The 12,596-nt window shown below is 37.1% G+C and overlaps 1 protein-coding gene across 2 annotated transcripts in view; it reads right to left on the bottom strand.

Moving 5' to 3' along the window:
- The window catches only part of LOC127870323 (ubiquitin carboxyl-terminal hydrolase 32-like), a 92,209-nt gene that overhangs the window by 50,082 nt on the left and 29,531 nt on the right, over positions 1–12,596 (bottom strand). For both annotated transcript variants that reach the window (XM_052412954.1, XM_052412962.1), the window contains exons 14-16: positions 12,184–12,324; positions 11,185–11,335; positions 9,663–9,832 (exon numbers count right to left, since the gene is read on the bottom strand). In XM_052412954.1, coding sequence (XP_052268914.1) covers positions 9,663–9,832; positions 11,185–11,335; positions 12,184–12,324 — 462 coding nt within the window. The remainder of the gene's footprint in view (positions 1–9,662; positions 9,833–11,184; positions 11,336–12,183; positions 12,325–12,596) is intronic.

Raw genomic sequence — 12,596 nt, 5'->3', positions numbered from 1 at the left:
ACATATAAAAAATCGTATAATCTCGCTTTAAACACCCCATACTCCATCATGTCACAGGGCATGTGCAGTTGAGTTTTCAGAACTAGTTTCCCAGCAATGCAAGCTTCCTACCTATGAAGTTTCATGATGATACCTCATATCACCACTTAGATACGTATTTTGACTTATTTGTAGTCCCATAGAAAGTTAAATTAAATACCTTTCTTACCAAATTAAAGGATTTAAAGACTTCATTTCCAACTCTTAGTTAATGATGAGCAGCAAACTGCATAAAACCTGAACAGACTGCAAGTTACTCGCAGGCTGTTCTGGTTTTTATACTGGTCGCAGAAGCCATTTTCACTTGGCTTCTTATGGGGAAAAGGGTAGTCAAGATATGGATTGGCCAAAATTTCACATCGCCTCAATAAGATATACCTACCACAAAGGTTAAAATGTATACCTCTTATAGTTATCCAGAAATGCTTAATATGATAGTCTTACATGCACAACTACATAGCATGTGGAACAATGAATGCACATTTAAATGCTTTATGTTTGCACATGTAGGAGAATGCCTTTAGACAGATGTAAAAGATAATTCCAGTATACGCCCCTTTACTTTGTTTCCCTGGGATCAGAAAGAACGTACTGAGATTAGAAACAACAAGAAACCGTCGGAGACGGGTGATGCTCCCCAAATGTTTTTTTGTCACAATATTGCACTATATATTCAGATAAAAGGTAACGTCTTGAGGGCACAGTAATTGGGGGGACAAGAATTGTTTTATATAAAATTCCAAATGGCCATAACTCTGTGAAAAATCATCCGACCAGAACCCGCGGATAATATGCACATTTCCTCTTGGTAGTGAAGCTTCCCATAAAGTTTCATTGAATTCCGGTCATTAATTGCTGAGAAATAGCCCGGACAAGAATTGCACTATATGTACAGTTAAAGGAAAATTTCAAAGAGCCATAACTCTTTGAAAAATCATCCGACCATGAACCCGCTGATAATATGCACATCTCCTCTTGGTAGTGAAGCTTCCCATAAAGTTTCATTGAATTCCGGTCATTAGTTGCTGAGAAATAGCCCGGACAAGAATTGCACTATATGTACAGTTAATGGAAAATTTCAAAGGGCCATAACTCTGTGAAAAAATCATCCGACCACAACCCGCTGATAATATGCACATCTCCTCTTGGTAGTGAAGCTTCCCATAAAGTTTCATTGAATTCCGGTCATTAGTTGCTGAGAAATAGCCCAGACAAGAATTGCACTATATGTACAGTTAATGGAAAATTTCAAAGGGCCATAACTCTGTGAAAAATCATCCAACCAGAACCCGCTGATAATACAGTAGACTCTCTGTAAACCGGACGGTCTCGGGACCGGCCTGATCGTCCGGTTTTCAGAGAGTTCCGGTTTACCAAGAGTATGCATATTGCCGAAATATACATGGTATGCATTGTGTACAGAAGTACATAAAAATAAAACAAACCATATACATTTACATGTACCATGTGATAACTGTACGCAGATACTGATGATGTTAATTGCATTCTTAAAAATGTGTTTTTAATCGATTAAAAGCAAAAACAAATCCATACCGACTTGTTTTGATTAATCCCAAAGTGAGCTGGAGGCTGCAACATTTTAGACGCGTTCGCAATTAGAAAACGGCAATGAATGAATTTGCATACAGATGGACGGATATTTAACAGTCATATTTCTAACAGTTTATCTGACAAACAAACAAACAACCATGTCAGCGTTAAAAACATGGCTATAAGATCTTTTTAAATACCTGACAAAAACACAAGAAAGTGATCGTCGCAACGGCATGCATTAATTTTTTAATTAATTGTTTATCATAGGCGATAATAAATAATTAATAAAACGATCGAGTCAATCACTTTTTGGTGTTACCGCACGTCTATTATAGACGTTCACAGTTTGTTTTACATTACTTATACTCAAACCCGGTTAAGTCGCGGGTCTGGTTGAGTCGCGGTATTTCATTAGCGCCCTCTGGATTTTGTTTATTAACAATCCTGCGTAACCTACTTGTCAAATCTGACAGAAAACATGTCTCCCTACAGATTGGAATCGATTTTTGGTAATTAAATGTCGTAAAACTCAGACTTTAACAATATTTGAATTTGTATAGTTCAGTAAATTGTCTTAACTAAAAAATACGACATTGCCTAAAAATAACTTTGCTATTCATTTTATTTGATGCCTTAAATTCCATATATTTAAATTGTGATTTACTTTATTGATTCTTATTTTGAAGAGTATGTCAGAGCTTTGATAATTCATGTTTAATTTAAAATTGGTGCTGTTTAATCTATTTACCGCGAATCTACCGGGAGAAAAAATAAACAACAATTGCGGACAGTGGTGTTAGATTTGTTTCTACGGCAGTTAATACTGAAGGATTTTTGCCATAAAAAGGCCTTTGTCCAATAAAGTTCAGTTAAATATAATTGTCCTTTAAATCATTTATCTGATATATGAAGATCGTTTCTAGACGCAGGTGAATACTTCTCAAGTACTGCGAGTCAACCGTGTTGCAGTATAATCGGACTCCCATAGCGCGGTAACGACTTGACACCTTTATGGTATGTTTAATCCGATTATCGATAATATCGCGAGCAAAATGTGTGACACCGCACTAGCTGTGCTGACTAGGTATTGTTATTTTCACGCCTCTGGCATCTTGAGAATTTAGACCGTCCGGTATAGTCAATGTATTTTACGTTGAAAATGACCAAATTTACGGAGATACCCGTCCGGTTTCCGGTTTTCAGAGAGTTCGGTTTATTCAACATTTTTTAACAAAGAAAAAGAAGGAGAAAATACGGGACTGGCCCGACCGTCCGGAATCGGGAGAGTTCCGGTATTCAGAGAGTCCGGTATTGGCAGAGTCTACTGTATGCACATCTCCTCTTGGTAGTGAAGCTTCTCATAAAGTTTCATTGAATTCCGGTCATTAGTTGCTGACAAATAGCCCGGACAAAAATTGTGCACGGACGGACACACGGACGGACAGACAAAGCGGCGACTATATGCTCCCCCCAAAATTTTTAGGATCAGAAACAACATACTGTGATCAGAAACAACAATCTAAGATCAGAAACAACAAACTGTGATCAGAAACAACAAACTGGGTTAAGAAACAACAAACTGAGATCAGAAACAATGCACTGCGATTAGAAACAACAAACTGAGATCAGAAACAATGCACTGCGATTAGAAACAACAAACTGAGATCAGAAACAATGCACTGCGATTAGAAACACTTCATCCTGTGATCAGAAATAAACACTGGAATCAGAAAGAACAAATTGGGAACAGAAACAAGAGCTGTCAGCGTGCTGGACTATTCGAGTGCTTGACAGTATAACGTAAGTCATCATGGGGAAATTGTTCATATTCAATAATTTATTAGATGATCTTTCAAAAATAAAAAAAGGAAAAAAAAAAAATTGTTTGGGGGGGGGGGGGGGTTGAGAGGGGGTATAATGTGCGGTGTGGTCATTTATTAGACGATCTTTCAAAAATAAAAAAAGGACAAAAAAAAAATTTTTTTTGGGGGGGGGGGGGGGGTAGGGTGGGGTGAGAGGGGGGTATAATGTGGGGTGTGGTAATATATAAGATGTTTTAAAAAAAAATAATTAGGAGGGGGGGAGGTTGGGGGGGGAGGGATTCTGGGTAGGGGCGTGGGGTATTGTTTGGGTGGAGTCCATTGTGGTATTCAGGTAAGTGTTGTTTTGTCAAAGTAATAATAAAATGTGATCATAAATAAAGAAGTTATGGCAATTTAAGCAAAATGTTCAATTATCTTAGTGTAAAAGGGGCCATAATTATGTAAAAATGCTTGATACAGTTGTCTGCTCTTGTTTATAGGTTGGGGTCATGTTGGTAAACAAGTATGCAACATATAAAAGCAATATGTCAAAGGATATAGGAAATATTTGGGGTAGTACGCAAACTTTAACATAGATTTATCAATAATATGCATATTCTAAGTATAAAAGGGGCAATAATTATGACAAAATGCTTGATAGAGTTGTCTGCTCTTGTTTATAGGTTGGGGTGATGTTGGTTAACAAGTATGCAAAATATGAAAGCAACATGTCAAGGGACAATAAAAATAAATGGAGTAGTACAAAAACTTTAACATTTGCTGCATATTCTAAGTGGAAAAGGGGCCATAATTATGACAAAATGCTTGATAGAGTTGTCTGCTCTTGTTTATAGGTTGGGGTCATGTTGGTAAAGAAGTATGCAAAATATGAAAGCAATAAAGCAAGGGACAATGAAAATAATTGGGGTACTACGAAAACTTTAACATTTGCCTGGAAACGGCAACGGAAACGGAAAGGCCGACGCCGGGGTGAGTAGGATAGCTCCACTATATATATTTCATATATGATAGTCGAGCTAAAAACATACTGTGATCAGAAAGAACACACTGGAATCAGGAACAACAAACTGGGATCAGAAACAACAAACTGGGATCAGAAACACAACATACTGGAATCAGAAAGAACATACATGTACTGTGATCAGAAAAAAACAACTAGGATCAGAAACAACACAATGCCCCCTACTGCGGCGCTTTAAAGCCATATATTTGACCTTTGACCTTGAAGGATGACCTTGACCTTTCACCACTCAAAATGTGCAGCTCCATGAGATACACATGCATGCCAAATATCAAGTTGCTATCATCAATATTGCAAAAGTTATGACCAAGGGTAAAGTTTTTGGACAGACACACACAGACAATGACAGACACATACAATGACAGACAGACAGGCCAAAAACAATATAACCCCCGATCATTTGATCCAGCAGCATAAAAACTTGGATCAAAAACCAAAAAAAACTGGGATATGAAACATAAAATACAGGAATCAAAAACACATCATACTGGGATCAGAAACACAACAAACTGGGATCAAAAACAACAATATGGGATAAGAAAAAAACAACATACATGGATCAGAAAAAAGGTTTCAGAGATATAAAAAAGTGTCAACAGAAATACAACAAACTGGTATCAGAAAAACAAACAACTGGGATCAGAAACACAACATACCAGGTTTAGAAACAACAAACTAGGATCTGTTGCACAACAAATTAATCAGAAACAACACACCGGGATCAGAAACAACTCACTAGGATCAGGAAAAACACAATTGGATCAGTTGAATAACAAACTAATAAAAACAATACACTGGGTTCCGAAAAAACACACTTCAATCACACACAACAAACTGGGATAAGAAACTCAACAAAGTTGAACCAAAAAACCAAACAGTGATCAAAACCAACTATCTGGGTTCAGAAATAATCAGATGGGATCAACAAGAGGGCCATGGTAGCCCTGTATCGCTCCACTGTTTTTTTATGCGAAAAAAGCGTGCAATGCGCATGGGTTGAAATGTACTCAAGCATGTGACTTTCTCTTTCTATCCCTCGTCCCACTGGGCGCTTAAAGTTGGAAGGGTGAGCATTTTTATATATGGAAAATGTTACTACGGTGTTAACTAAACAGACTAAAAAGTCCGGGAATTGTCGCACAGGTCCTTTGCTTATAACTTAGGTACATTTATCTCTCCAAAACATTTTGTTGTTCTTTCAATTTCACATATTTTTAGATGCTGAAGATCAAATCTACGCATGTTCTACAAGATTAATGAAAGTTCCTTCATTCAATCATATATCTTTTTCCAAAATTCCAAAAGTGTTTGTAGGTTTCAAAGTTTCTGTTACTTATATAGTTCATGACATATGCAAAATACCTAATGACGTAGATCACCTGAACTTTACTTCATTCTTCGGGCATTAGTGAGTGTAGCAGGATTGTTAACGTGGTGAAGAAATTGTTTATTGTACAAAGAAGATATTTGACTGAGGAAACATAAAGTAACGAGTTTTTCAGGTTCATGAGGTGCCGAAAGGCAGTAGGAATGATAATTTTGTAGAGGTTGTTTGTTAAACAAAGTAAATGTTTATGAGACAAACAATTGAATTATAATTCATCAAGATGTTGCGATCATGGCAACACTACTTGCATATGGCATGAGGTTTAAAGAGATATCATGACAAACAATAAGCTTGACCTAGCTTTCCTTTACTTTTTCAATCTGACATTGGTTACCTGTCATGTTTGTTTTTTAACAAGAGCACCGCCTTGCGGGTGCAGACCGCTCATCTATTTTCTTTTTAAAGGTGAAGGGACTCTCATTTTAAATCACAAAGGAGGGAAGAGCGGAGTGAAGAGGGGTGTAGAATGTGGGGGTGTGGAATTTATTACATTATCTTCCAAAAATGCCAAAAAAAACGCAAAAAAAAAAACAATTCGGGGGTGGGAGGGTGGGGGATTTTTGGGTGCGATGGTTGGACGGTATTTCAAACATAAAATAATAAAAATAAATATTTGTGTTGTTTAAAAGAAAAAAATTTGGGTGGGGGGGGGGGGGGTAAAGTGTGAGGGTGTGGTGGTAATTTGTGAGATCATCTTAAAAAAAAAAAAAAAAAAAAAAAATAGGGGGGGGGGGGGGATTCGGGTGGGGGGGAGGGGGGGGGGGTGGGGGGGATTCTTGGGTGTTATGGTTGGACGGTATTTCAAACATAAAACAATAAAAATAAATATTTGTGTTTTTTAACCGTTTCAAAAAAAAAATTGGGGGTGGGGTGGGGTGGGGGGGGGGGGGTATAGTGTGAGGGTGTGGTGGTCATTTGCGACATGATCTTTAAAAAAAAAAAATTAGGGGGGGGGGAGGGGGGGGGGGGAAGGGCACAGGGGATGGTTTGGGTGGAGTCTATTGTGGTATGTCAGGTAAGAGTGGTTTTGTCAAAGTATCAATCAAATCTAATCATAAATAAAGAAGTTATGGCAATTTTAGCAAAATTTAATAATTTGACCTTGAGAGTCAAGGTCATTCAGAGGTCAAGGTAAAATTCAACTTGCCAGGTACAGTAACCTCATGATAGCATGAAAGTATTTGAAGTTTGAAAGCAATAGCCTTGATACTTAAGAAGTAAAGTGGATCGAAACACAAAATTTAACCATATATTCAAAGTTACTAAGTCAAAAAAGGGCCATAATCCCGTAAAAATGACAACCAGAGTTATGCAACTTGTCCTTTTACTGTACCCTTATGATAGTTTGCGAGTGTTCCAAGTATGAAAGCAATATCTATGATACTTTAGGGGTAAAGTGGACCAAAACAAAAAAGTATAAATAGGGCACATAATTCTGTCAAAATGCCATTCAGAGTTACATTACTTTGCCTGCACAGTCCCCTTATGATAGTTAATAAGTGTTGCAAGTATGAAAGCTATAGCTTTGATACTGTAGGAATAAAGTGGACCTAAACACAAAACTTAACCAAATTTTCAATTTTCTAAGTATAAAAAGGGCAAAGAATTCTGTCAAAATGCACGCCAGAGTTATCTAACTTTGCCTGCCCAGTCCCCTCATGATAGTAAGTAAGTGTACCAAGTTTGAATGCCATAGCATTGATACTTTCTGAGAAAAGTGGACCTAAACGCAAAACTTAACCAAAATTTTCAATTTTCTAAGTATAAAAAGGGCACTTAATTCTGTCAAAATGCACGCCAGAGTTATCTAACTTTGCCTGCCCAGTCCCCTCATGATAGTTAGTAAGTGTACCAAGTTTGAATGCAATAGCATTGATACATTCTGAGAAAAGTGGACCTAAACGCAAAACTTAACCGGACGCCGACGCCAACGCCGACGCCAACGCCAAGGTGATGACAATAGCTCATAATTTTTTTTCAAAAATAGATGAGCTAAAAATACTAGAATTGCCATATATTGAAATAAGGTATCTGACCTATTCTCTGATAGGTTGCTAGTAATAGACTTAGTGGCAGTCATGTTATAAACAAGGGGATTGTTCACGGCATTGGTAGAATATACTTTTAATGGATACATCTTTTTTAAGTTGGATTCTCCTTACTTTTTTGCAACTGAATATTAAAATCACATAATTTCAATGTAACAATTTGTTGTTAAGTTTATCTTGAACAGATATTGTTTGCAATCTGTTTATAAATCATAAAATGATGTCATTTATTTTATTTTTTTATAAATAGGGCCTATAATAAAACAAGAATTTTGAGAATGTTTACATAAAAGCATAATACTAACCATTTGGTGAAAACAAACAAAACAATACAATTTTTTTTATAAAATGTTATATACAAACAAGGTTAATGGACTAAATATAAACAAACACACTTGAGTGTTCTTCTTGTGTTAAAGATGTATTAAACCGAGTTAAATTAATATATAATTTGTTTACCTTTCAATGTCTTGCATTTCACATCTTTAGTTCAATGCTATTTCAATTAACTGAACAGCGTGACAAACATAATAAAGCAGAATATGCATATGAATCTGATTAAACACAGATCCACTATCATATAAATCAAATCATGTTTGTCTATTTCCATGTTCAAAGATCCTCTTCTAAATTGTTTTACTTTGCGAGTAGACTGAACTCCCAATTTGCAAACAGAAACACTGGTTTCCGTGACACAAATTCACTGTGCACATTTCTAAACAAAATATGTGTTTCTTGTATCTAAGACGTAGTCTTTTTCGTTGACAAACACATTTCATTATTCCTATCAAACTATATGATGTCAGTCATTAATTCGAATGATATTTGTCATTTCAATAATCTTCATTTTCCTTTCACAACGGCGCCATTTGCATACGAAATACCAAACACATTTTATGAACCAGTTTTAATTGGAAGATTGGGAAACGACAGCCAATTATATCGCTCGTTTTAAAAATACTTAGGCAGAATCTACCAGTGTAAAATGCGGAGAGATTTCGCGGGCCGCGGATATATTAAGCATATGTTCATTTTTGTGACCCCTGGGGCAGGGTCAAATTTGACCCCAGGGGCATAATTTGAACAAACTAAGTAGAGAACTATAAGATGTCACTACACACCGAATTTAGTAGCCCTAGGCCCTACGGTTATGGACAAAAAGATTTTTAAAGTTTGCACAAAATAGACTTTATATAAGCATTTGTTCAATTTTGTGACCCCCGGGGGAGGGTCAAATTTGACCCCAGGGGCATAATTTGAAGAAATTTGGTAGAGGACTATTAGATGTCTCTACATAACCAATTTGATAACCCTAGGCCCAATGGTTATGGACGAAAAGATTTTGAAAGTTTTCACAAAATAGGCCTTATATAAGCAAATTTTCAATTTTGTGACCCCCGCGGCGGGGTCAAATTTGACCCCAGGGGCATAATTTGAACAAATTTGAAAGAGGTTCACCCAAGGAACATTCCTGAGAAATTTCATCAGAATTGGACCAGTACTTAAGGAGAAGAAGATGTTTAAAGAAAAAGTTAACGCATGGACGCACGCACGACGGACACAGGACCATGACATAAGCCTCGCTGGCCTCTTGCCAGTGGAGCTAAAAACAACAGAACAACCCTTTGTCTTGCTTTTTTTAAGTAAACGTGATGGACTTATATTAGGCATTCTAACCATAATATTGGTCAACTAAGGAAATATAAATAAAGGCCAAATAATACCACTTGTTGTGTTGTCTTCTTTATAAATTGTGCACAGAAATTCTGTAAATATTAAATATTAAATACCTCATCATTGGGATTAATTTTCCACAATCTCACATCGTCTCGAGCAAGTTTTAATTTATTGCACAGGAATTCATAGATTTGTTGTATAGTGTGACAGCGACTAAAGCATGCGGTAAAAGACAGAATCCTCCTGGGTTGCTGCACATGATTAGTCAGCGTGCTAACAGTGTCTGAAACGGAAAGGTTTTTATTCAAAACATATAATCGATTGCATTGAGTGTGGATTTACTAAGAACCTTCAGGTTGGTAGGCAGATAGCATAACTTATGTAACATAACTATATTCATTACGTTAACATTCAAAAACTTTTTTTACCAAATTTAAAGCGTTTATGAGAGAGCTTTTTTGTATGGGCTGGAACAGTTTTTCAACACTGAGGAACTAATATGTTTAAATAAACATTTTGAAAATTTAGAGTTAAAATTCTTAAACATAGTCTTTTTTCTGTTACAGAAATGCCTGCAAAAATTATGCTGAAAATCATTTTACATTGCATGCAGCTTTGTAACAAAACAATGTTTTTTTGAAACAGTAACAAGAGCACCGCATAACGAGTGCCACACTCGGCTGCGAAAGCTTGTCAGAATATTTTTTTCCTTAGAGGTTACAGTGACTTTGACCTTTTACCAAGTGACCCAAAATGGGTGTGGCGTGTAGAACTCATCAAGGTTAATTCACATATGAAGTTTCAAAGTTGTAGGTGGAAGCACTGTGATGTTAGAGGCAAAGTTAAAGTTTTATATTAGAGGTCACAGTGACCATGACCTTTGACCTAGTGACCCAAAAATGGGTGTGGCGTGTAGAACTCATCAAGGTGCATGTACATATGAAGTTTCAAAGTTGTAGGTGGAAGCACTATGATGTTAGAGGCAAAGTTTAAGTTTTATATTAGAGGTCACAGTGACCTTGACCTTTGACCTAGTGACCCAACAATGGGAGTGGCATGTAGAACTCATCAAGGTGCATGTACATATGAAGTTTCAAAGTTGTAGGTGGAAGCACTGTGATGTTAGAGGCAAAGTTAAAGTTTTATATTAGAGGTCACAGTGACCTTGACCTTTGACCTAGTGACCCAAAAATGGGTGTGGCATGTAGAACTCATCAAGGTGCATGTACATAATAATTATGAAGTTTCAAAGTTGTAGGTGGAAGCACTATGATGTTAGAGGCAAAGTTACTGTTTTATATTAGAGGTCACAGTGACCTTGACCTTTGACCCAGTGACCCAAAAATGGGTGTGGCGTGTAGAACTCATCATGGTGCATGTACATATGAAGTTTCAAAGTTGTAGGTGGAAGCACTTTAATTTTAGAGCCAATGTTAAGGTTTTAGCACGATGCCCGGACAGCGGACGTCGGACGACGAACAAACTATGACAATACCTCGGAGTTTTCTCCGAAATCAGTCGAGCTAAAAATAATTGTCAAATTATTGGAACTTAGAAACATTTCAGCTGCCAGTAGCTCTTGGCAACACTCTCACAGGCATGAGAAATTACAAGCAGAATCGTATCACCACATACTGATTGCCATGCCCCCAATGCCAGACATCATGCTGGTGAAAGAGGTAGTCTGTACAGGGCGTTGAACCTGCAGCTGGTGTCTGTACAGGCGTACCAGCACAGGGTACAGCTCCAACTCTGCCATCACCTCTCCACCTATACCTGGTATCACCTGCACACACAAAACATACAGAGGTTTTGATATTTTTCTTCTTTAGCATTGTTTCATTATACAAGGCCTCATCCTACAAGACTATTTAAAAACAAGAGCTGTGTTAGTGAAACACAATGCCCCCTACAGCGCTGCTTTAAAGCCATATATTTGACCTTTGACCTTGAAGGATGACCTCGACCTTTCACCACTCAAAATGTGCAGCTCCATGAGATACACATGCATGCCAAATATCAAGTTGCTATCATCAATATTGCAAATATTATGACCAAGGTTAAACATTTGGGACACATACAATGACAGACAGAAACATACAATAACAGACAGACACATACAATGACAGACAGACAGGCCAAAAACAATATACCCCCGATCATTCGATTCAGGGGCATACAAAAAATAATAGCCACTGGTCTTTACAAGGCTATTTATTTTCATGCTATGATTATTTCCCACCAAAATGACAAAAAGCTACTTTTACAATTAACAATTTAGCAACCAGGAAAGCTTTGTTTCGATGTCTAACGCGCACCAAATTTTTAATTTGAAATTTGGAGGTAAAAAACTTCGCGCTATACATGGGAAAATAGGGTAAGAGTTTAGATAATTTGATCCATTTTTTCATCATCAAGAACTTTTACATAAAAAAAGTCAATAAATATATTGCATACAATCACACTAAATTTCAAAATAATTAATGGAACGCTACAAGACATGAGAGACAATTACAAGTGCTGTTCACAACAGATTTGTTCAAACCATTCATAATTGTTATGTCATTGTTCTGATCTAATACCAGTTTTAAAAAGTACGTTTAGTTACGAAGGTGACACCGGTTCCCCACTCACAGTTCTTGGGAGTGCTGGTGACCCCCCATACCACGTTGACAGAGCTTTCCAGACCGGCTCAGACACTAGCTTGAAGTCAGTCCCATCCACCATCATCACATCCCGCTTGAGACGCCCTCCCTCATTGGTCAATGTCATTACCTGTTGTGGAATAATAACCAATCAAAATTGAACTTTCATAATGTGACACATTTATCAAAAACACCAGTCACTTAAAGGTGCCTTTTCACAGATTTTGGCATTTTTTTAACTTATTCATTAAATGCTTTATATCGATAAATGTAAACATTGGATCGTAAAAGCTCCAGTAAAAAATCAAGAATAAAATAAAAAAAAGGAAAGAACATTGCCCGGACCAGGTTTCGAACCAGAGACCCCTGGAGTCCTGCCAGAGTCATGAAGTAAAAACGCTT

This window comes from Dreissena polymorpha, chromosome 1 (genome assembly GCF_020536995.1).
Source record: "Dreissena polymorpha isolate Duluth1 chromosome 1, UMN_Dpol_1.0, whole genome shotgun sequence".
NCBI lineage: Eukaryota > Metazoa > Mollusca > Bivalvia > Myida > Dreissenidae > Dreissena > Dreissena polymorpha.
Note: the sequence above shows the minus strand (reverse complement) of the source record. Positions and strands in the feature narration are given on the sequence as shown.